The sequence below is a fragment of the Balaenoptera musculus genome, chromosome 2 (assembly GCF_009873245.2).
Source record: "Balaenoptera musculus isolate JJ_BM4_2016_0621 chromosome 2, mBalMus1.pri.v3, whole genome shotgun sequence".
In the NCBI taxonomy this organism is placed as follows: Eukaryota; Metazoa; Chordata; class Mammalia; order Artiodactyla; family Balaenopteridae; genus Balaenoptera; species Balaenoptera musculus.
This window is the reverse complement of record NC_045786.1, coordinates 44099665-44122024: the sequence shown is the minus strand read 5'-3', so window position 1 is coordinate 44122024 and position 22360 is coordinate 44099665. Positions and strand designations below refer to the sequence as shown.

At 38.4% G+C, this 22360-nt stretch overlaps 1 protein-coding gene across 12 annotated transcripts in view; it reads right to left on the bottom strand.

Moving 5' to 3' along the window:
- The window catches only part of CHD2 (chromodomain helicase DNA binding protein 2), a 119524-nt gene that overhangs the window by 25140 nt on the left and 72024 nt on the right, over positions 1-22360 (bottom strand). For all 12 annotated transcript variants that reach the window (XM_036843904.1, XM_036843905.1, XM_036843909.1 and 9 more), the window contains 10 exons: positions 20895-21065; positions 19782-19957; positions 14521-14562; positions 13802-13941; positions 8576-8714; positions 8232-8382; positions 6983-7105; positions 5623-5751; positions 4571-4711; positions 2734-2868 (listed from right to left, as the gene is read on the bottom strand). In XM_036843904.1, coding sequence (XP_036699799.1) covers positions 2734-2868; positions 4571-4711; positions 5623-5751; positions 6983-7105; positions 8232-8382; positions 8576-8714; positions 13802-13941; positions 14521-14562; positions 19782-19957; positions 20895-21065 — 1347 coding nt within the window. The remainder of the gene's footprint in view (positions 1-2733; positions 2869-4570; positions 4712-5622; positions 5752-6982; positions 7106-8231; positions 8383-8575; positions 8715-13801; positions 13942-14520; positions 14563-19781; positions 19958-20894; positions 21066-22360) is intronic.

Sequence of the window (22360 nt, the reverse complement as noted above, 5' to 3'; positions counted from 1 at the left end):
AGATTCTAGAACGAAGAAAGCTAGGCCTTAACCCTCCAGTCAGGAGACTGGAGGATTCTCATTCCCCAAAATCCAACCACCCAAGAGGAAGAACCAAATGATGCTGATTCCCCACTGGAAGTTTTCCAAGGAAGCAGCCCAGCCAGATCACCCTACAGAGAACACTCTCAAAGTCGATCAAGCCCCACCCACATGTTCAGAGCTTCCAATCAGATGTTTAGTCCCTACTCTTAAATACGAGCAGACAACCAAGGGTTACCAAGCCATTTGAAAAATATCTAACATGAGTGACAGAAAACAAATCTAAGAGAAATATAAAAACATTCAGAGAACCATATGGGGAAAAAAGATCTTGGAAATAACACATGACGAGAGAAATGAAAACCTCAAAAAAAATAATGGCAGATAAAGCTGAGGAGATCTCCAAGAAAGCAGAGTTAAAAAAGAAGAAATGGAAGAAAGTTTAAGATAATATTAGGGACCACTCCCAAAGTCCAATATCCAAAAAGTAGGATAAAATTAAGAACTGAGGAGGAAATTATCACAAAATAATTTAAGAAAATTTCTCTGACCTGTAGGGCATGGTTGTCAGCCACTAAAGTATCTAATATAAGGAACTATTAAGGCACATGTCCATGTAACTTCAGAAGAGTGAAAATCTGACAAACTTCCATCACTTTGTGATAATTTCCATAGCTATATACTTACAATTTATTTTCCAGTATTGTAGTTAAATTTTTTAAAAGGACACAAAATAAACTGGAAGATACATGACTGTAACAGATAAAAGATTAGTATTGCGAATGGATATAGGATTCCTATAGAAAAGGTAAGAAGAGAAAAATTACCTGGAACAGGCAAAGGATATGAATAGGCAATTCACCAGAAACATGAATGCCCAATAAATATGAAAGTAAATGTTCAACAGCACCACTGGTCAATATTTCATACCTCTTAGATTGGCAAAAATTAAGAAGTTAGAAATTACCAAGCGTTTCCGAGACTGGGAAGCAGCTGGAACTCACATTCGTTGCTGGAAAGAGTGCAAATCTCTACAATCACTTTGAAGACTAATTCCACAACATCTAAAAGCAGTAGATGTGCAGACCCAAAGAAACACCCAGCTTTTCTGCTCAAGCTACACACTAGCGAAGCTCTTACACATGTGTATAAGAAAATATTTACAATTTCACTGCAGCCAATTTGTAGTAGTAAACATTTGGAAAACCCCAATGTCCATCAATAGGAGAAAGAATGAATTGTGGAAGTCATAAAACAGAATAATATGAAACACTGAAATCAGAGACATAATTATCAACATGGATAAATCTCGAAAGTGTACATGCTGAGGGAGGAAACGCAAGTTACAGGATACACACAGTGCGGCATTTATTGATAGGTTCAAATCTTTGCTCTACATCTTGGACAAGTTACTTAACTCTCCTCACCTTATTTTTTAAGGGGTAAAATAGAGATAATTACCTACCTCATAGGTTGTTGTGGAGGAAATACACAAAAAGCACACTAATAACGCCTGGCTGTTTATATGAGCTATTACTTACTGTCTTTAGAGACATTAAGTAAACTCTAGAACCACGCATGAGAATTACGATTTGATCTATACTGAATTTAGAATTGTGGCCACTTCTAGGGAGGTAACAAACCATGACCAGAAGCTTCAACTTTATAGCCTGAGCCTTAAAAAGTTCAGACCTGACAAAACTTGATGGTACCTCTATCAATGCCTATTACATTCCTGAAATTTTTCTGTATTTTTAGAAGATATCATAATATAAAAACAAGAGTAAATGAGCCAGTATGTAAATGCAATTTCTTTTCTTTTTTTTTTTTTTACTTCAAGTATAATTGATTTACAATGTTGGATAAGAGCAATTTTTTAAATAGTATGGTACCACAGAAGCGTTAGTTATGATTTTCTCTTATAAACACTGGGCTAAGAAGCAGGAAACAGATCAGAGAGCTGGTTGTGTAATGAATTTATTCATTTACTCATTTATTGAGCTACTTCTAGCATCTACACATACTTTATATAAGACACAGTACTTGCCCTCAGAGAGCTCACAGGAAGAAGAGTAAAGAGATTTAAGAAAAATGAGATAAGTGCGAAGAGAAAAAAAAAAATACACGTATGCATACAGGTTTCTGGGAACATGGGAAAAAAAGGGTAAAAAGAGAGAAGACTGCCTTACAGGATGAGGTCAAAATTCTATGCTTTGCTTCCCCAGAGCAGGAATATTTTGAGATTTGGAAGATCACTTTCTCTCTGAAACTAAATTAACTATTCAAGTGAACAGTGATGTGTGGAAGTTTGGGGAAAGGAAAAGACCTCAAGAGAGGAGGGGAAGGGAAGCGAGTGCAACACAATGAAATATACACGTGCAGCTCCGGTAAGGGCCTAAGTCCCGGAGGACGCACTGGCCTGTTTCCATCCCATACAAGGCTTGGTCCATGACTCCTCCCCTCACCTGCCCTGTCTCCTAAGAGGAGATGGACCACATCCTAGGCCACGTCTTGGCTCCTAGCCCCACAACACGGGAACACATAAGATAGGCCGTGCTCGCCACCGCTCCAGCTCACGCAGCCAGGACCCCAGCCTCGTCTCAGGTCATGCTGCTTAGACCGACTGAGGCTGAGTGGCGGGAACTACGAAAGGCAAAGCCACAGCAAGCACTGTGGCTGCAGACCCCAGAATTCCTCAACTTCAGGACTTACTATGCTGAATGTCTCCTGGTCCAGATCATCATCCTCATCCTCTCCAATGGGGACAGGTTCACTTCCTGCTGTAATATGGACAGGACCCTGAGATCGCTTTGATTTACTTGAAGATTTGGCATCACCACCTTTAGGCTTTTAAAAAAGAGTTACAAGGAATCATTGTCATTTGTGTACTCCTGTCTTGCAATTTGGACTTCTCAGCTATGTCACATCACTACAAGTGGGTACATAGGATGGCCTCAGTTTTGAGACATCATGAAGCCAAACCTATTTGATTAACAGTTTAATCATATGTCATTCCCACTTCTGTCTCTAAACAGAGCCAATTATAATTTTAGCTTCATCAATGCTATTCTGGCTTCTATTCCCTAATCCATAAAATGCATAAAAATGTCATCAAGAGCTTAAGATTGTGAACTGGCAGAGCCCTCACAGAGTAGCATGTAGCAACTTAAAAATGAAAGTACACTTTGATCTTGGAAACTGTATTAACCAAAATATTTCAAGTGATTGAAATTTACATAAATCCACATGGGTAAAGTTCATTTATCCATGAAAGGATGCAGAAGGATGGAGACAGAGATACATATAAAAAATAACTTTATGTATGAACATTTAAAAACATAAAACAATACTATGCTTTGATTACGATTATGTAATTTGTAGTAAAAGTATAAAAACATGGGCAGGAAGGTTTCACACGAACTTCAGGGCAGTGTTACAGAGGAGAGAAGAGGGAGGAGAGCAATGAAACTGGGAGAAGAAACAGAGGGGAGTCCCAGTAATGAGTGCATGGATACCAAATACAGTAGCCCAAAAAAAACCCACTTGAAGTAAACATGAAAAATGTTAACAACAGCTGCAATATCTGGGTAGTGGACACGTGGATGCTGGCTAAATCATTCTTTGTGCTTTTATTTTTTAAATATTTCACCTTAAAAGAAGAATACCTTTCTGCAGAAACACAGATGCAAAGAAAGGTATCTGTTACAGTACAGTTTATAACATTAGAAATTTGAAAGCAATTTCAATATGGGAAACTTAAATTGTTTCCAAAATGTTATAATCAAACAAAATCTTCCTTATCTATTAAAAATGATTTTAACTTTTATTTATTCACTTGGAAAGCTGTTTGTGATATATTGCTAAGTGGGGAGAAAAGGCTATCCAAACAGTCTGGTCTGATTTTTATTTTATATTTGTTCTTATATGCATGATAAAAAGTTCCAAAGGTGCTCATCAAGAAATCTGTTAGAGCTACGACTGGATGGTAGAATTATAAGGCAGTTATTTGTTTGTATGTTTTAACAATGATTAAAGATTAATTGCAAAATAATTTCATCATAAGTCAGCAAGGTGCAACACTGTACCAGAATTCTGTGGTTTGGAGTGAACTTCATAAAACCCCAACATGAAGATTATATAATAATAGTAGGACTTTCACCCATTTCTACTCCAGAAGCTTAACTCTTGATAGTATTTCATAGTATTTCATGTATTCAGATTCATCTGTGGACTGTGCTTTTCTACCATGAGTCTGAGAACATGTATCAAGTAGTTACCTGTCCTGTCTCTTTCCAACACCCTCTCTGAAATGTGTAATAAAAGAGCAAATAAAGGCTTCTATATTAAAGAACACCACAACTCACACACTCCCCTCTCTCTGCAGGAAGAGGTGCAGGAGGCATCCCCCTGACAGCCCCATCCTTCCTTCTGGGATATACTCATAAAATGACAATTATTTCAGGGTCCCTCAAACCCCATTCTACTTCTAAACCCTAGAAGGGAATTTCAAAGGCTGCAGGCATCTCAGTAAGTAGAATGACATCGATACCTTCTCTTTCTTATCTTTTGATTTCTTCCTTTCCTTGTCCCCTTCCTTGTCTTTCCTAGAACTCATTTGTTTCTCCTTGTTCTCCTTGTTCTCTTTCTTCTTCTGTTTCTTTTTCATTGGACTTTTTTCTAAGCCATCATCCTAGAAAACAAACAAGGCTATGAGCTTTTGCCACAAACTTTACATTTCCTCGTTTACTTTCTAGAAAAAAAAGCACTGCCCCAATGGTTCATCACTGTGTCCACAGAAGTATGTTCTCAAGCATACAGCCTTAAAGCTATCTGCTTAAAGTGAAGCCTGTAGAGGCAGATGCTCTTCACTTACATCTTCTCTTTATTTCTCATAGCAACCCTTCAACACAGGCATTATCATTCCCATTCCACAGATGGAAAAAACTGAGGAACAAAGAGATTATATACCTGCCAGGTAGTAATTGGTAAGGTTGCTAGTATTTGAATTCATGCATGCTTGACTCAAATCCATGCTAGTTCACATACCCACTGCTGATCCTCCTGGAAATAACCTCAAAGGGCAATTACACTTGAAGAGTAACAAAATAAAACCCCATAAAGTTTTCAGTCACTGAAACAACAGACTGAATGCCAGCAAGTTATTTTTCATTTTGCTTAGACCAGAGGTTACAAATTGACAGGCCTTGGGCCAAACCTGACCCACAGATGAGTTTTGTTTGGCCCACCCAAAAATGAACTGCATAACAGCTGCCCCTATACATTAGGCATGAGCTCCCTGGTTAACCACAGTCTCCACCACTCCCTACTGCTCCCAACAATGAGGCTGAGTGTCAACTGCCATTTGCATGGTTCCCTTCATTTCCTTCCATTACGAATTTACTTCTATTATGAATTTTCAATTGCTGATTTTAAATGAACAACTATATTCCTCTCTCACAGGTTAAGGAAAGACATAACATAGTTTCTATTTTTATTTTATCTACTCTGGCATGTAAACCAAACACATTTCAAATGATTTTATACCAGTTGGCACAATAAATGTAACTTAAAAATAATCTCAACTGAAATCCAGCCTCATACCTTTACTTCTCCCTCTTCTGATGGATTATCTGAGTGTCTAGGAGATGAAAACTCAATTCCATGCTCATCTTTCAGCCTCGGTGCTTTGTTTTCCTTCTTTACTCGAGGCTTCCGCTTCTTTAATTTGGCCTGGAAAGGGTAAGAAAATGATGATAAAGCAAGTCCCTCAAAAGCATGACCAAATAACATCATGATTCTTTGGAACAGTAGCAGCCATATAATTCGAACAAGGAAACTCAGAGAAAACTCAAAGGAGTGCAACCAATTTTACCTGAAGCAGAAAAAAAGAAACTATAGGCCTTATAAATCTCCTATGCCACACAAAAACATCCACATCCTTGAACCTACTGATTCCATTTTTTGGAATTCAATCTAAAGATAAAATTCAAAAGAAGAAAAAACACCTTATGTACAAAGATATAAATAAAGATAATATATAAAATAAGAGTAACATTAAAAAAAACTAGAAGCATGTTATATCTAAAAATAATGAAAAGGTGTTCATCTACTCAAACAGATACAGTAATTTAAACAAGTAAAAACATGATGCAATCTATCTCCCCAGAACCTAACCTAACTTATAGAATATCTTCAACATATTATGTGAACAATGACATTAATTATGACACTACTACGCAGAAAAGGACAAGGTATGGGATAGGATTTTTTTCTAAAACTTGCTTTCTTTATAATATAGGGAAATTAATACAAATGGCATAGCTCTAAGAGCACTTAAGGAACATGCACACACAAAGGCTGCTACTACTGGCTGTAACTTATAGTATCTCCTAACTGTGATTCTCATCTTTTTAGGCCTGAATTGAAATGAAAAGTTGGGGAAATAAAAGCTAAAGCTCAGATGAGTCCATTAGTAACTCGGTTGAAATTTCTCACTGAGCAAGTCAGGCAACTGTAACTGAAGTCCAGTTTCTGAATTAACTGTGTATCCTAATTACCCATTTTATCCCTGGGACTCATGATTACAAGTAGCCGAGTGTTAGCTGTAACAATGGGCAAACCCAGTGATATTCACGCAGTACTGAGAACTATATTCCAAAATTGAGGAAGGAGCATAAAGACACAGCAACAGTATGTCTAGACCAGTGGCACTGGGAGAAATGAGGACTATTTTGAGGCAATATTTGAGGAGAATGCCAAGATGTTTAGGTCAATTACTAAATGAACATTCCTATCATTACCCAACCAAACCATCATTACTGGAACCTCAACAGCAACACCTGACAAGGAGAGGGTTAGCGTTCTGTGGAGATGCCTGGAGAGGGCATCTCTGCCCCGACCTAACCCTGCAGGGCTGGAGCCTCAGACCCCTGGGCGGTGCCCGGCTGGCAGCTGCACTCACCTCTTCCCCGCCCGTCACGGCCCCCTCCTTCTCCAGACTCTTCCTGAGCAGCTTCAGCAAGTAGTCCGCTCGGGTCTGCAGCTGCTTTCCCTGGGGCTTTTTATCTGTCTCCACTGGCAGGATCTTCAACAGGAAAGGAAGAGAAGTACCCGCCACGGCCCACGGCCCGGTTAGTGGATCAGGATCAGGATAAACAGAGATGACAAACAACTGAGCAGTCCTTTCCCTCCCCACCACCCAAAATACAGATAAAGCCTCAGATCCTATCTCATGTCCATGGCTCCCAGTCACTGAAAATCCCTTATGAGCCGTTCTCGTTTTACAAAATGGGATGGAGAAATCCAGCTCTCCCACTGGCTCCTACCTGTGCTGTTAACAGGGTAGAACAACTCAGGTAGGAGGGGCTTGTTGGCTTCATCTGCTAGAGCATCCCAGCCGTCGTGGATTTCCTCCTTCCAGGAGCAGGGAATCCCTGGAGCTAGGTTAAAGCTTCATTTTAGATTGAAAATGCTTCTTAGAGCATTGCTGGAGAGCACTGAGCTATGCCAGGACACAGCTGGACCTCTCAGGCCAGACTGGATTTGGTCTCAGTGCTTATGGCAGGGTGCTGTCACCCTCTGAGAACATTGCACCTGGGATGAGCATTGTTTGACGTGCCAGGAAAAGCCCTGCCAGGAGCACAACATGGAGCGCATCCTACTAAAATTTGAGCCAGCTTTCCCTGCTTACAGCTCTGAGCACGGCCTTACTATACTTGGTAGCCTGATGTGCAACGGATAGGGTGGGAGGCTCGATTTTGTGGGAGAAGTACAGCCAGTGTTTAATTCCATTACAAAAAATACCAAGGTATGGCTCATTCTTTCTTCATGTGTAGAAATGAAATATGGCTGTTTCAAATATTGTTAAAGAAAGTGCCAACAACTAAGGCTGAGAAATGCTCTTATGATTAATAATCTTACCCTGGTATTTGTTGCAATGAGATTTGACCTACAATAAAAATCAGAATTTGAAGACTTCTCCTATAATTTCCCAAAAATTTCACCGGCTATTATCGTCATCTCTGAAATAGTGCCACAGTCCACTAAAGATGGTAATGTTTCCAAGGATAAAGAAATCCCAGGAATTTACTATTGTTCTAATTTCCAATTTGATCCCCACCCCCCCAGAAAATAGTTAAAAGTAAGTAATCAATATAAAAATATTATACAACAAATCTTCTAGACATCTCCAGCATCACAGAAATACTTACTTTGTCAGTTAACTTAAGCTCTGGATCCGTTTTAATTAGCTCCCAGTTTCCATAGCCGTGTTCATAAATTCCCAGCAATAGGCGAGAATCATCCTCTACTCCCCACTCGACATCAAAATGTGCAGCTTTGACACGACAGGTTAAGCAGTATCTGAAAAGATTTCCAAAGCAGGAGGACATTAGAGGAGGGGTCTTTCTGATTTGGGAATAAACACCAATGAGCAAAGCACTCTGGTATGTTAGAGAAAAGACAATGAAAATACTACATAACTACACATATCTGTAACTTCAAATCTGTTTTCTAATGGCACAAGCACCCACGCACGAGCATGTATTATACTCACTTTTTTTTTTCTTCAGGGTCTACAGGGATAGATTTATGCAGCATCTCAAACTCTTCTTCATGTTGGATAATAGATTTCACATTAACCTGAACCCCAGATATCTTGATAGTTGGGCCTCTCTTTTTCCCTGGTCCTTTCCCTAAAGAACACCAATTTCATATTCGTTAAGTGAGAATTCGCTGAAGTTTCACAGAAAACATAGGTCAACAAATCCCGAACTCTTATTCCCTCAGCGTATATTTCTGGTTTATCGTTAATTCAAAGATATAATCAAGTAAGGCAAAAAATTTTCTCAATTAATGTTTGTAAAATAATCTCTAAACAATTCAGTTTTTTAAGATTTAGAATTTTTTAATCCAGTAGTGTTTATAATTGTATTTTAATCTTCCTATTTGTTTTATACTTTGGCTCTAAAATTACTAAAATTTATGAAAGAAGATTTTAAACGAATAATATTAATGCTGAAGTTTTTTCTTTTGTTTTTCTAACCCATCAACAGATTTTTAAGTGCTTTAAAAGATGATCTTCTCTACTAAAAAAGTGTGAGATCAAGTTAATAAGTAACACATTTGAAATGATGAACAAAAGAAGTCATGGAAAGGTTACCCTAGCCCGAGTTTCCAATTAAAGTAATCCTAGAGGTAAAAACAAAGCAGTCAATTCTAACCAAAGAGTCCAAATCGAAATGCATGATAATGACACTTGTCTGTGAGGGAAAAGATGGCTCAGAGCCTGAGAAAAGATTTCTTTTTTTAACATTCAAGTCGATGAAATGGCACTACAATTATAAACAATTATTTAGGGATTCTCATATAATCCACGAATTTCACTTGCAAATGCTATTCCCAACAATACTGATGAGTTCTGGAACAGAATGTGGCAAAATGGGAAAGGCACCTCCTCCGAAGATCAGAAATCTGGATTTATTCCCGGATCTGCACAAACTACCCCCTGTCCCCTTTCCCCTCTCACTTCTAGTTATTAACCTCTCTGGGTCTGTGTTTCCTCATCTGTAAAATAAAAAGATTGCAACAGAAAAATGGGCAAAGGATAAAGAGACAATTCACAGAAAAGGAAATACAAATGGTTCCATGTGAAAAATACTCAACCTCATTCATGGTAAGAGAAATGCAAATTAAATACATAGACATAGCCTTTTTAACCTCAGGTTGGGAAAATTCAAAGATTTGAAAATATGTCAGTGAGATTAAGAGGAAACAGACACTGCCATTCTAGTCAATGCTGGTGGGAGGATATGGCGCAAATGGCATACACACAAGATTATTTACCACAACACCGTAAAGCAAAAGATTGGAAAGCTAAACGCCCATTAACAGGATACTAATATTGTAAATCCATAACAGATTGTGTAGCTCTTCAAAAAAAAAAAAATTCAAGCAGTGGAGAAAAGATCAACCATCTTTAATGAATGGTGTTGAGACATATAGTAGCCATATAGGAAAAATCCAAAATCCAAAAAAACTGGATGCAATACCAGGAAAGACTCCAAGTGAATCAGAGATATAAAAGTAAATGAAATCACATAGGTATTGGTGGTGGTGGGGGGTGGTGATCTTAATGACTTCCCTTATATCCTCAGAGTAGAAAAAAAAATTTTTTTAGTTTGTTACAAGATATTGAATATAATAGTTCCTTGTGCTATATTAAATCCCTGTTGTTTACCTCTTTTATATATAGTAGTGTGCATCTGCTAATCCCATACTCCCAATTTATCCCTTTCCCCTTTGGTAACCATAAATTTGCTTTCTATGTCTATGAGTCTGTTTCTGTTTTGTAGAGAAATGTTTTTAACTGATCAAAATCCAAAACAAAAATAGGGTAAAAGATCGATAAATTTGACTATATAAAATTTTTTTAAGTTTTCTGTACAAAATACCATAGCAAAGTGAGAGGACAAATCACAAACTGGAGGAGAACACTGGCAACTTTTATCAGAAAAAGAGATTCTGGGACTTCCCTGGTGGTGCAGCAGTTAGGATTCCACCTGCCAATGCAGGGGACACGGGTTCGATCCCTGGTCCGGGAAGATCCCACATGCCGCAGAGCAACTAAGCCTGTGAGCCACAACTACTGAGCCTGCGCTCTAGAGCCTGTGAGCCACAACTACTGAGCCCGTGAGCCACAACTACTGAAGCCCACACGCCTAGAGCCTGTGCTCCGCAACAAGAGAAGCCACCGCAGTGAGAAGCCCACGCACTGCAAAGGAGAGTAGCTCCCGCTCGCTGCAACTAGGGAAAGCCCGCGTGCAGCAACGAAGACCCAACACAGCCAAAAACAAAATAAATAAACTTTTAAAAAAATTCCCTGTATTAAATCTTCGTAAAAAAAAAAAAGAAAAAGAGATCCTAAAAATTAAGACCAACAGCTCAATAGAAAATGGGCATAATATATGTACAGACAGTTCACAAGTGGCCCTCAGAAAAGATGCACAACCTTGCTCATTAAAAGAAAAATGAGATGCCATTTCCCAACTGTCAGTTTGGCAAAAATCCAAACATTTGACAATACATTCTGTTGTGTATGAATATACATTGTAGGTGGCAATGTAAATGGTATCAGATTTATGACGAATTTGGCAGTATCTAACCAAATTACATATGCATTTTTCCCAGGACTCAACAATCCCACTTCCAGAAATTTATCCCAAAGATATGCTGGCAGAGATATGAAACAGCATATTCATTAAACTAGTTATTCATTGTGGCTTTATTTATAGTGGCAGAAGACTGAAAACAACCCAAATATTTATTACTAGGGGATATTAAAGTGTGAATTAACATCTATCTACACAGTGGAATACTGTGCAACTGTAAAAGGAAGAAGGTATGAACTCTACACAGTAAGATGGAGTGAACACCATATGTGAAAATAAGTAGGTGCAGAACAGAATATAATGTATGATATCTCCTGTATAATAGCGAAAATACACACACACAGACTTAAAATTTTAAAAAGAAACAATGGAAAGATAAGCCCAAAACTAATAGAAATGATTACCTACAGGGGAGGAAGAGAACAGTACTGGGGGGACAGGAATGAAGGCAAGATTCTCTCATCGTGTTCCTGGTTTTGTTCTGACTTTGGGCCATGCAAATGTTTTACATAATTAAAGAAGCAAAGTTTCATCAAAAGGAGAAAAGTAGTCCCTAGAAACTGAAAAGAAAAGAAAACAAAAGATACTAAACTATATATTAAGTTGGTGGCATAACCACACAGAGAAAAGAACAATTTCAAATAATTTTAAAACATAGTACTTTGTGTACTGCTAGTGAGGTGTATTTTAAGGACAAAAAGAAACACAAAGAAATCAAACTCCGCATTAAGAAGTCTTATTGTTAACAGTAAAATTAGGGGGATTCCCTGGCAGTCCAGTGGTTAGGACTCGGCGCTTTCACTGCCATGGCCCAGGTTCAATCCCTGGGCAGGGAACTAAGATCACACAAGCCGCACAGCACAGCCAAAGAAAGAAAGAAGAAAAAAAGCAAACAAAAACAGTAAAATTGGTATTAATATTTGGAAATGTGTATAATGTATAAGACAAATACATGATTATGTTAACATTTTTAGGAACAAAATTTTCAACTTAAGCAAAGAGATATCGATAATCTTACATTAGCATTGGAAATGTTAACCTGGACTCAGGAATATGCTAAATGCCGGTTTATAGAAAATATATATGGAAACAAGTTAAGCAATGCCAGAAGGAAGCAATCGACCAGATACAGAATGTGAGCATGCAGAGATGCAGAGAAAAGAAACATGTGGAAAGGAAGGGACTGTTACAAGGAAATATCTCCAAATATGCTGTGAGATGGACAAAGCAAGGTACAGAACAGTGTGCATGCTACAGCACCAACTGTGTTAAAACAGTATCTATTCATTTTTTGAACATACGTATTCTTATATTTCTAGAAGGAGACAAGAAATAGGGATTTTTGAGCCATGTGAATGTAGTACTTATTCAAAACAATTACAAGGAAAAAAAAATACACTGTAAAGTTAAGATTTATTTTTGGATGTATTCTTGGTGCTATAAAAGCACATATTTGGATCACTGTCCAAACCACTCAAGTTATTTAAGTTTCTTTCACGGAAAAAAAAAAACCAAAAATGTTTTTGACTGTATTCAAGATATTTTAAAATTCTATTACTTTTAGTAACAGCCTTAAGAAGAAAATTTCAAAGCATAAATACTTCTTTACTTAATGAAATAGCTAACACTGCAAGCCAGACGTGATGACAAGCACTTCACATGTACGGAGTTATTCAAGGGACCATCCAAACCCTTTGAGGCACGGACTACTACTCTATTTTGCACATGAGACTGTTAAGAGACTATCACTTGTCTCAGGTCTTACAGCTAAGAAATGGCAGGATCAAGATTCCAGGTAAACTGGCTGCCTCCAGGGCCTGAATACTTAACCACAGATGACAGAGCCTCCTGTGAGTAACATCAGTGAAGGGTGACAAAAGAATGGGGGCAATGGCACAGATAAACCACAGTCCAGTGAACTGTGGAATGACCACACCCTCATCTTTTTGTTTGAGGTTCAACTATAAGGGTGTCCTTTAGCAACAAGGACCTCAGCTCTCTCCTGACACCTCCTGCTTTTAAAGGACAGGCAAAAGCACTCTTGGTGTATAAGACAAAACACACTACAGGTCGAATCGAATTACAACAAATTCTAGTGCCAAGAGAGTCTCACTGCAACAAAAAGGTTTACAATATTCATCTACTATTTTTATTCTAACTAATTCTCTAAATCCTTTAAGTTTATCACAACAAAACAATACATGTATGTATATCCAAGATAATTACTGATGTTTGTGGTCTGTAATGTCCTCACTTACAGCCAAAATACAAATGTGTCCACTCAGCTTTACCCACTCAGGTCTTTACATCATTCAAACCAATCTAAACTTTCTACAGTAACATTAAAAGAAATCATTCATCTTGTTCATTACTTTGCACCTTCTGCAAATCAACTTCATTTGTGAGTAAATCTTTAGAATCTTAAAATTGAGCTCACGTAAAGGCAGGTGAGAATACACACCTCAAAAAATTAGGGATGCATGGGATATAAGTGTGTTCATCTTTTAAAAAAAAAAAAAAAAAAAAAAAAAAGACCCTTAGCATTAGCAGCAGAGATCCCATCCACAAGTGCCAGGTCTTTGAGAATCACTAAGGGAGACGTGCTGACTTACCCTCGCTGGCATTTTCTTTCAGCTGTTCTTCATATTCTTGCATTGCTGACACACAGCTGTTGTGAATCAATTCCCCTAGGCGCTTCAGATCTGCCACAGACTTATCTACCAACTCAGCATCACGTGCTATGCACTCCAGCCTGAGGGAAGACAAATACGGGGATACCTCAAGGCCCTGTGCCCACGTTTCTAATGTCAGGTGAGCTACCACTTGGTTTCACATAAGCTTACTCCTGCAAAGACACTTTTCTCTACATGCCTTAATTGATCGTTCCAACAAGAACCCTCGGACAGTGACTGACGACTTACTTTCCATCATAAAGAATTTGACTTGGAATAGTCCACAAAAACAGACTAATTTCAAAAAACAGAGGGGAAAGGGTTCAGCTTTCTTTATTAACTAAATGCGCTGTCTGATAACAGTAGCAGGTGAAGTGCCCCAAAGCTATTTGCACTGGTTTGTTTCTTTGTGTTCACTTTCCTTTCTCTAGCCTACTTTCATTCACTGCAGTGTTCCTAGAAGTGAAGTACAGTTACATGTACAATATGTTTCGTTGATCTCCAAGTCATCTGGAGCAGGTGAGTAAATTAATGTCTAAAAACCAGGCTGTCAAAAGGTACCAGACCTTAAAAATGGAAAGTAGAACCAAAAAAAGAAACCTCTACAATACAGAAGTGAAAAAGAGGTGGATAAGGAACTATTATATTACTAAGCTTACCGTTCAAGAGGGAGACCAAACTTCTTATACGCCTTGATGAACCTAAGAAAATAATCAATAAATCACATTAGAAAAACAGACTTCAGCTATGTTAATGCAAACACATCCTGTGATGAAATATGAGCCATAAAAACTGTCAAAAAGAGACCGGGCCCAATCCTTGCGACTGCCACTAAATGAACTAAAGTTGGCCTTTGAAAGCGGCCAGCTTAAAATAATGAGTGCTAAAAATCTATTCAAAGATTAACTTTATTCTCAGTGACTGGTCATGAAACTGCTTAGGGACATAATTGAGAATGGTGACTTAACTCTAGTACTATCATTTTTAGAAGTTTATGGAGTTCAATAGATAATAAATGATTTAAAAACCACAACCTCTTATAATAAAATCCAGTACAGTTAAGTGGTCTATTTAGTCCACTATTGTTACTTTCAATTCCACACTACAATATTTTCCATTACTTTCTGGTCAATAATACAAATATAAGGTTTTTAGGACTGCCTCAAATACTTTTTGTAATGAGGCAAAGTAAAATAAACATATGATTTTAAACTTTTTAGGCAAAACTATTTTGGAAACTCTGACTCCTTCTGCCAAACACTGTCTCCAGCCAAAAATCTAATCTATCCTTCCACAAGTCTCTAGCCTAAACCATGCTACATGCCAATCCATGTGTATTCCACTCCCCTCCCTAGAGCCAACCACTAGCACTTTCACTAAAAAGGCGAGATGCCATGATATATCAAGGGCATCACTGTAACATGCCAAACTACCTGATTAGATAAAAGTGAAGGGAGAGATACTATGGAGAAAAAAAAATGAAAAGAGAGGGCACAGCAATTAAAGGAAATGGGGATGAATATAACAATAGCTAAGAAACAATATTAAAGGAACAGCATGGATTAGGAAAGTACTATATGTGAAAGCAAACCTGAGGATTATTCCTCCACTCTACATTTCTTCTTCTTGATATATACTGAAATATTTTACATCTGCAATAATATGCCATTTGGGATTACTTCAAAATAATATCGAGACAGAGAAGCATTCCAGGAATGGTGGAGTAAGGACCTCTGAAAATCCGCTCCTCCATAAAAGCAACAAGAACACTGGCAAAATTGTCAAAATCAACTTTGTTAGAATGCTGGAAATTAACCAAAGGCTTGCAGCCATCTTATGAGCATTTATTCAAGAAAAAGGCTGAATCTCAGTATGAACAGTGAGCTCTCTGGCATTTTGACTTGCTCTATTTCCCATGCCCTCTCCCCAGCTCCATGACTGCCTTGAAAACGACACCTTCCCAACTACTGCAGCTGTGCAAAGAAGCAACACAGCAGCCACTAGAGGGAGCAGAACAGGCCTAGAGCTCCCCAAAAGCTCTTTCCCCAGAGAACAGTGCTATTTGACCTGACTGACAGCACCCTGAGAAGCTCCATTCTCAGACTTGCCTTCATTCGACCTGACTCTGTATGAAGAACACTCTGTAGTTCATTGGTCAAAAAACAATTAGAGGCAAAGGTTTAACACCACAGCTGCCTGAGGCAGCATTATAAGTTGGTGCTATGAACAGGCTGACCAAAAACTGCAATGGAAAAACTTGGGGGAAAAGATGTCCACAAGTCTTGGGGTCTTTGAAAAGCTCAGGCGTCTTCCTGGGTATCGAGAAGGCTGCATATATGCAGGGCTATGTGCAGGCACAGAGAAGACCTGAGGAGCTGTGAATCTCTCACCTCTGACTGGCACTGAGGCTCTGCACAAACAGGAACTGAAGGTTAAGGCAGAGCTGTAAACTGCCTACCACAACATTGAAGACATCCCCAAAATACACAAGTAGCCCTTCAGCAAAGGCTGGTAGATTTACTGGTTGGTAGACTTAAGGTGTTTAAGGAAGTCTCTGTCCAATCATTAGCTGACCACTAACCTAAATGAGCAGAGACTTCAAAAGACAGAGAAGACAGACTTCACAGAACTAGTCCAGAAAAGTTACTAAACAAACAGCAACAACAACAAACAGCAAATACAAAAACCTCTTGCTGGCAGGGGGAATCTGATTTCCAGACTTGCCATATTGTATTACTTAAAATGTCTAGTTTTCAACAAAAAATTACAGAAAACAAGAAAGCATGGTCCCTATACAGGGAAGGAAGATGGTTTTCAATGGAAATAGACCCTGAGGAAGTCCAGAAGTTGAACTTATTAGACAAAGGTTTTAATCAACTATTATAAATATATACAAGAACTAAAGGAATCCATGTCTGACGAATTAAAAGAAAATTTGAGAATAATATATCACCAAATGGAGAATATCAACAGAGACAGAAATTATATAAAGGAGTCAAATATAAATTCTGGAGTTGAAAAGTACAATAACTAAGATGAAAATAATCACTAGAGAGGCTCAGGATTAGATATGAATTGACAGAAGGAAAAAAAATCAGTTAAAAGATAGGTCAACTGAGGGACTTACTTCTCTGGTGGCACAGTGGTTAAGAATCCGCCTGACAATAGAGGGGACACAGGTTTGATCCCTGGTCTGGGAAGATCCCGCATGCCGAGGAACAACAAAGCCCGTGCGCCGCAACTACTGAGCCCGTGCGCCACAACTACTGAAGCCCATGTGCTCTAGGGCCCGTGTGCCACAACTACTGAGCCCACATGCTGCAACTACTGAAGCCTGCGCACCTAGAGCCCGTGCTATGCAACAAGCCACCGCAATGAGAAGCCCACACACTGCAATGAAGAGTAGCCCTCGCTTGCTGCAACGAAGACACAACGCAGCCAAAATTAAATTAAAAAAAAAAAAAAAAAAAAGATAGGTCAACTGAGATTATCCAATGTGAAAGACAGAAAAAGAATCAAGACTAGCCTTCAAAAACAAAGGAGAGGGCTTCCCTGGTGGCGCAGCGGTTAAGAATCTGCCTGCCAATGCAGGGGACACGGGTTCGAGCCCTGGTCTGGGAAGATCCCACATGCCACGGAGCAACTAGGCCCGTGAGCCACAACTACTGAGCCTGCGCGTCTGGAGCCTGTGCTCCGCAACTGGAGAGGTCGTGACAGTGAGAAGCCCACGCACCGCGATGAAGAGTGGCCCCCGCTCGCCACAGCTGGAGAAAGCCCTCGCACAGAAACGAAGACCCAACACAGCCAAAAATAAATAAATAAATAAATAAATTTATTTAAAAAAAACAAAGGAGAAATTAAGACATTCCTAGATAAATAAAAAGAAAGAATTTGTTGCTAGCAGACCTGCCCTGAAAGAAATACTAAAGAGAGTACTCTGGGCAGAAATGAAAAGACATGAAACAATAACTCAAATCCACATGAATAAATAAGAGCCTCAGGAGGATACCTGAGTAAGTAGATAAAAAGACAGTGTATATGTATTTTTGTCAGTAACTCTTTTCTTCTCCTAAATGATTTTAACTATCAACTGCATAAGGCGATAATTATAAAACTGTGTTGGTGGGCTTATAAAGTATAAAGATGTAATCTGTGTGACAATAAAAGCACAAAAGAGGGGGAAGAAATGTACCTAAACTGGAGTAAAGTTTTAGAACACCACTGAAATTAAGGTGGTATTAGTCTAAACTAAATTGTTCTAAGTTAAAACATCAAATTATAATCTCCAGGGAAACCACTAAGAAAATAACTTTTAAAATATAAAAGAAACAAGAGAATTAAAATAGTATACTAAAAAATATGTAATACAAAAGAAGGCAGTAATGGGGGAATAAAGGAACAAAAAAGACCCAAGACATAAAAAACGAACAGCAAAATGCAGACATAAATTCTATCTTATAAGTAACTGCATTAAATGTAAATGGTTTAAAGACTTCAATCAAAAGGTAGAGATCAATAGAACGGATTTTTAAAAAACATCTAACTATATACTACCTATAAGAGTTGCAAGCTAGATTCAAAGACACAAATAGATTGAAATAAAAAAGGAAAAAGATACTGCACATACAATACCAAAAGAGAGTTGGAGTGTCTGCACTAATATCTAACCAAGTTGTAAACTTTAAGACATAAATTGTTACTAGAGACAAAGAAGGACATTTTATAATGAGAAAACGGTCAATTCATCAAGACAACATATTATAAAGCATACACACCTAACAGCAGAGGCCCAAAACGTATGAAGCAAAAACTGACAGAATAGAAGGGAGAAATAAACAATACAGCAATAATAGGGCCTTCAATACCCCATTTCCAATAATGGATAGATCAGGCAGAAGATCAATAAGGAAATGGAAGATCTGAACAATAGTAAACCAAATAGACTTTAAAAACATCTATAGAACACTCCACTCAACTGCAGCAGAATATACATTCTTCTCAAAATAACACTGAGAGTAGGGGAAAATAGAAATATGGCACACACACAAGATTGACTGCAAACTCATAATGGTTAAAATAATACCCGGGGAGGGGTGTGTTAATATTCTATCAATGTTTGTATACATTTACATTTTTCCATAATAAATTAAACAAAGAAAGAATAAAAGAACAGGTATAACATTTAGTGGGAAACAAAGACCTTGTGATTTCAAATACTGACCTAAAAGGACTATTTGATAATAGTTAAAATTTGGGTTAGACCATAAAGTTAATCATTTTCATATTTTCTACTTTCTTCAGCTTTTAAAAAAAATAACATGGAAGCTAGGGGAAAAGTGGTTTGGAAGCAATAATTTTAGATTTTTCTGGAGGGAAGAGGGGGTGTGAATCAGACACCAACAAATGTGTAATAAGTACTGACACAGAAGGATGCCTAAAATTGATTATAAGTGACAAGAAGCTGCAGAACAGTATGTTGTATATACCAATAAACCAAACTGGTATCAGCACTAACACTGATGGAAAGTAAACTGGGGTTATCTGTACTACTTTAATTTTTATATTTATACCATTTCTTTTATATACATTGATACATATGTATGTATGTATTTATTCATATTCTTCAATAAAAACAAAAGAGAAAGTTTCAGCCCAAGTTTACCTCCAACAGCCTCTTTCCTCTTGGCTGGACTTTCTTTGTGAAATGTTCAGAACCCAGAACAAGAAGTAAACAAAAAGAAAGAGCCCAACTGAGGAAAACCTTGGAGAAGGGAGAATCATCCTGGGGCCCTGGAGCATGACTCAGTCCCCCTTGCCTTCCTCTGACCTCCCTGTCATCAATGTCAGGGATCCATCAACCTGAGGCTTACAGCATGTCCTTCCAAATGTGAGGGGGAAGGAGAGCAGAGCCCCTACTAACCTCCGGATCTCGGCATCAGTGAATCCCTCCACGAGGTCCTTCCGCACACTTCGGGGGCGCCCTCTGCGCTTGGGCTTCTTGTCATCATCAGAGTCATCTGTCTCACTCTCAGAGGCAGAGGATCTCTGGGCCTGCCTCTTAGACTCAGTATCAGAGTCACTGTCATTTGTCTGAGCCTGAAAAGGCAAAGTCACATTGTAACAAGTGCCAGGTCCAAGAGATCTAAGGACTAAGACCAGCCCATCTTAACCCCTTAATACTCAGAACTTCCCATCGTATCAGGCAAGTCAATTTCCCTTTAAGAAAGAAGGAGGCAGATGGCATGTGATGAAAGAAGACCTGCTTGGGATAATCACTCTGCCAGAGACATACTGTAATGTCATTAAGTAAACTGGAATAAAAATATTTCAATTGTGGCTTCATGTTTACTTCCTTGGGCAAATTACTTTACTTCTTCATGCCTTTGTTTTCCATTTGTAAAATGGGGACAATAGCACCTATAATACAGGGTTTTCATAAGAATTAAATGAGTCAGTAAGTGGAAAAGCACTAACTTATGCCTGACATACAGGAAATACTCAATGATAGCTACTATTAGCTAATACTGATTTACTAGGATCTCAGACAAACCTGAGTCTGTTAACTCCAACAACTGGGTAATAAAACAGTCTATCTACTTAAATGTGGTTGCAAAAATCAAATTAGATAGTGCCTATGATAGAGCTTTGTAAACTAAAGCACCTTTATATAATCTCTTACTAAGTATTTATGCCAAGTGCTATGAACAAACTCTTAAAGGTGAAAAGAGGTTTGACTCTGAAAGTCAAAGGCCTTGCCAATTAGAACCAAACTCTTAGATTTACTGGTTCTAATCTCAAGGGCAAAATGCAAACTTCTGTCAAACTCGAATTCCTGTCCAGCCATCTCACAAAGAGCCAATCTGCAAAGATCAAATGGCTCATAGGTATGCGCATGAGCCTTGTGCATTTTTCCATTTCCCTCTGCTAGGTTTCCTATAACTCTGCCCTGGAACCCTCCACGTCCAGACAACAACATAAGGTGAACAAAATAAGAAGTATCAATACTTCCATATCTTTCATGTTACTTGATCACCTTTTTAGTGGAACTCCGAATTCGAGGCAACATATAAATTTCTTCCAGTTCTTTCTGCCGCTCTTCCTCCTCTACTTTCTTCCTTTGTTCCTCTGGAATGATCTCATCCCAGTCCTTGTGAGGACGCTCTTCTAGTTCTTCTTCATCCTCCATTGTTGCGAAGTTGGCAACCTTAAAACAATGGACAACTCATTGTCTGACTGACATTTCCCTATTTCCCAAACACCATCTACTAACACACCAACTCAAGCACTGTTTTTAATCTAACATGCTATGAATGATAATAGGACTCCTGTGATATTACATAAACAAATAATCAATTTTCTACTCATCTCTCCCTTATCGCCCCCCCCACAAAATCTACTTGCCAAATCCTAAAGTTCATCAGAAATTTTACTGAAAAACAGGGAAAGATATAAAGCTACAAACTGTCTTATTGTAAGTTTTATTGAAAGATTTGCTGTTAAATCATACACATTTTCTAATGTACTAATTAGAAATTTTAGATTTATTTAGATTATAACATTTGAAAACCTAATACTAATCCATTACAAACTTACAGTCCGATACATTATAAATCGCTACTGAATAGAGCTCATTTGAAACAACCCATAACTCAAAGCAGTAGCTATTGGTTACCTTATTCATTTTTATCAAAAGTATAGAAGTTAAAGGTATATAAGAATTTCATATGCTCAAAACTGCATGTTAGTCTTAGGAATAAAAACAAGAACACAAAATGCAAAAAATTGAAACAAACCTGGAAGAATATTCCATTTATTTCATATCAAATATTTAATATATTTAGACCAGGGCACCATCATGAACATTACTTCTGTTTAAGAAGGGAGCAGGGGCTTCCCTAGTGGCGCAGTGGTTAAGAATCTGCCTGCCAATGCAGGGGACACGGGTTCGAGCCCTGGTCCGGGAAGATCCCACATGCCGCGGAGCAACTAAGCCCGTGAGACACAACTACTGAGCCTGTGCGTCTGGACCCTGTGCTCCGCAACGGGAGAGGCCGCGACAGTGAGAGGCCCACACACCGCGATGAAGAGTGGCCCCCGCCCGCTGCAACTGGAGAAAGCCCTCGCACAGAAACGAAGACCCAACACAGCCAAAATTAAAAAAAAAAAAAAAAAAAAAAAAAAAAGCCAATAAAAAAATATAGATATAAAATTAAAAAAAAAAAAAAGGGAGCAGTACCCATAGAAGTGAAATCCAGTTGAAACACTAACAATTCACCTCCATCCTCTGCATCCGCAGACACATTAACTCTGATCCTAGAGCTCTGTGATCCACTCAACTCCTTCCTTTTTCTTCCACTAAGACAACTTCTACCTGTGGCCAACCTTGGACTTCATCACAAAATAATGCTTCCTTTCAAACACTTCTTCCTCAATCCTTATGGGTCTACCACACATAACCATCAATTTAACCTCCAGGTCTTCCCTGCTTCTCTAACATGC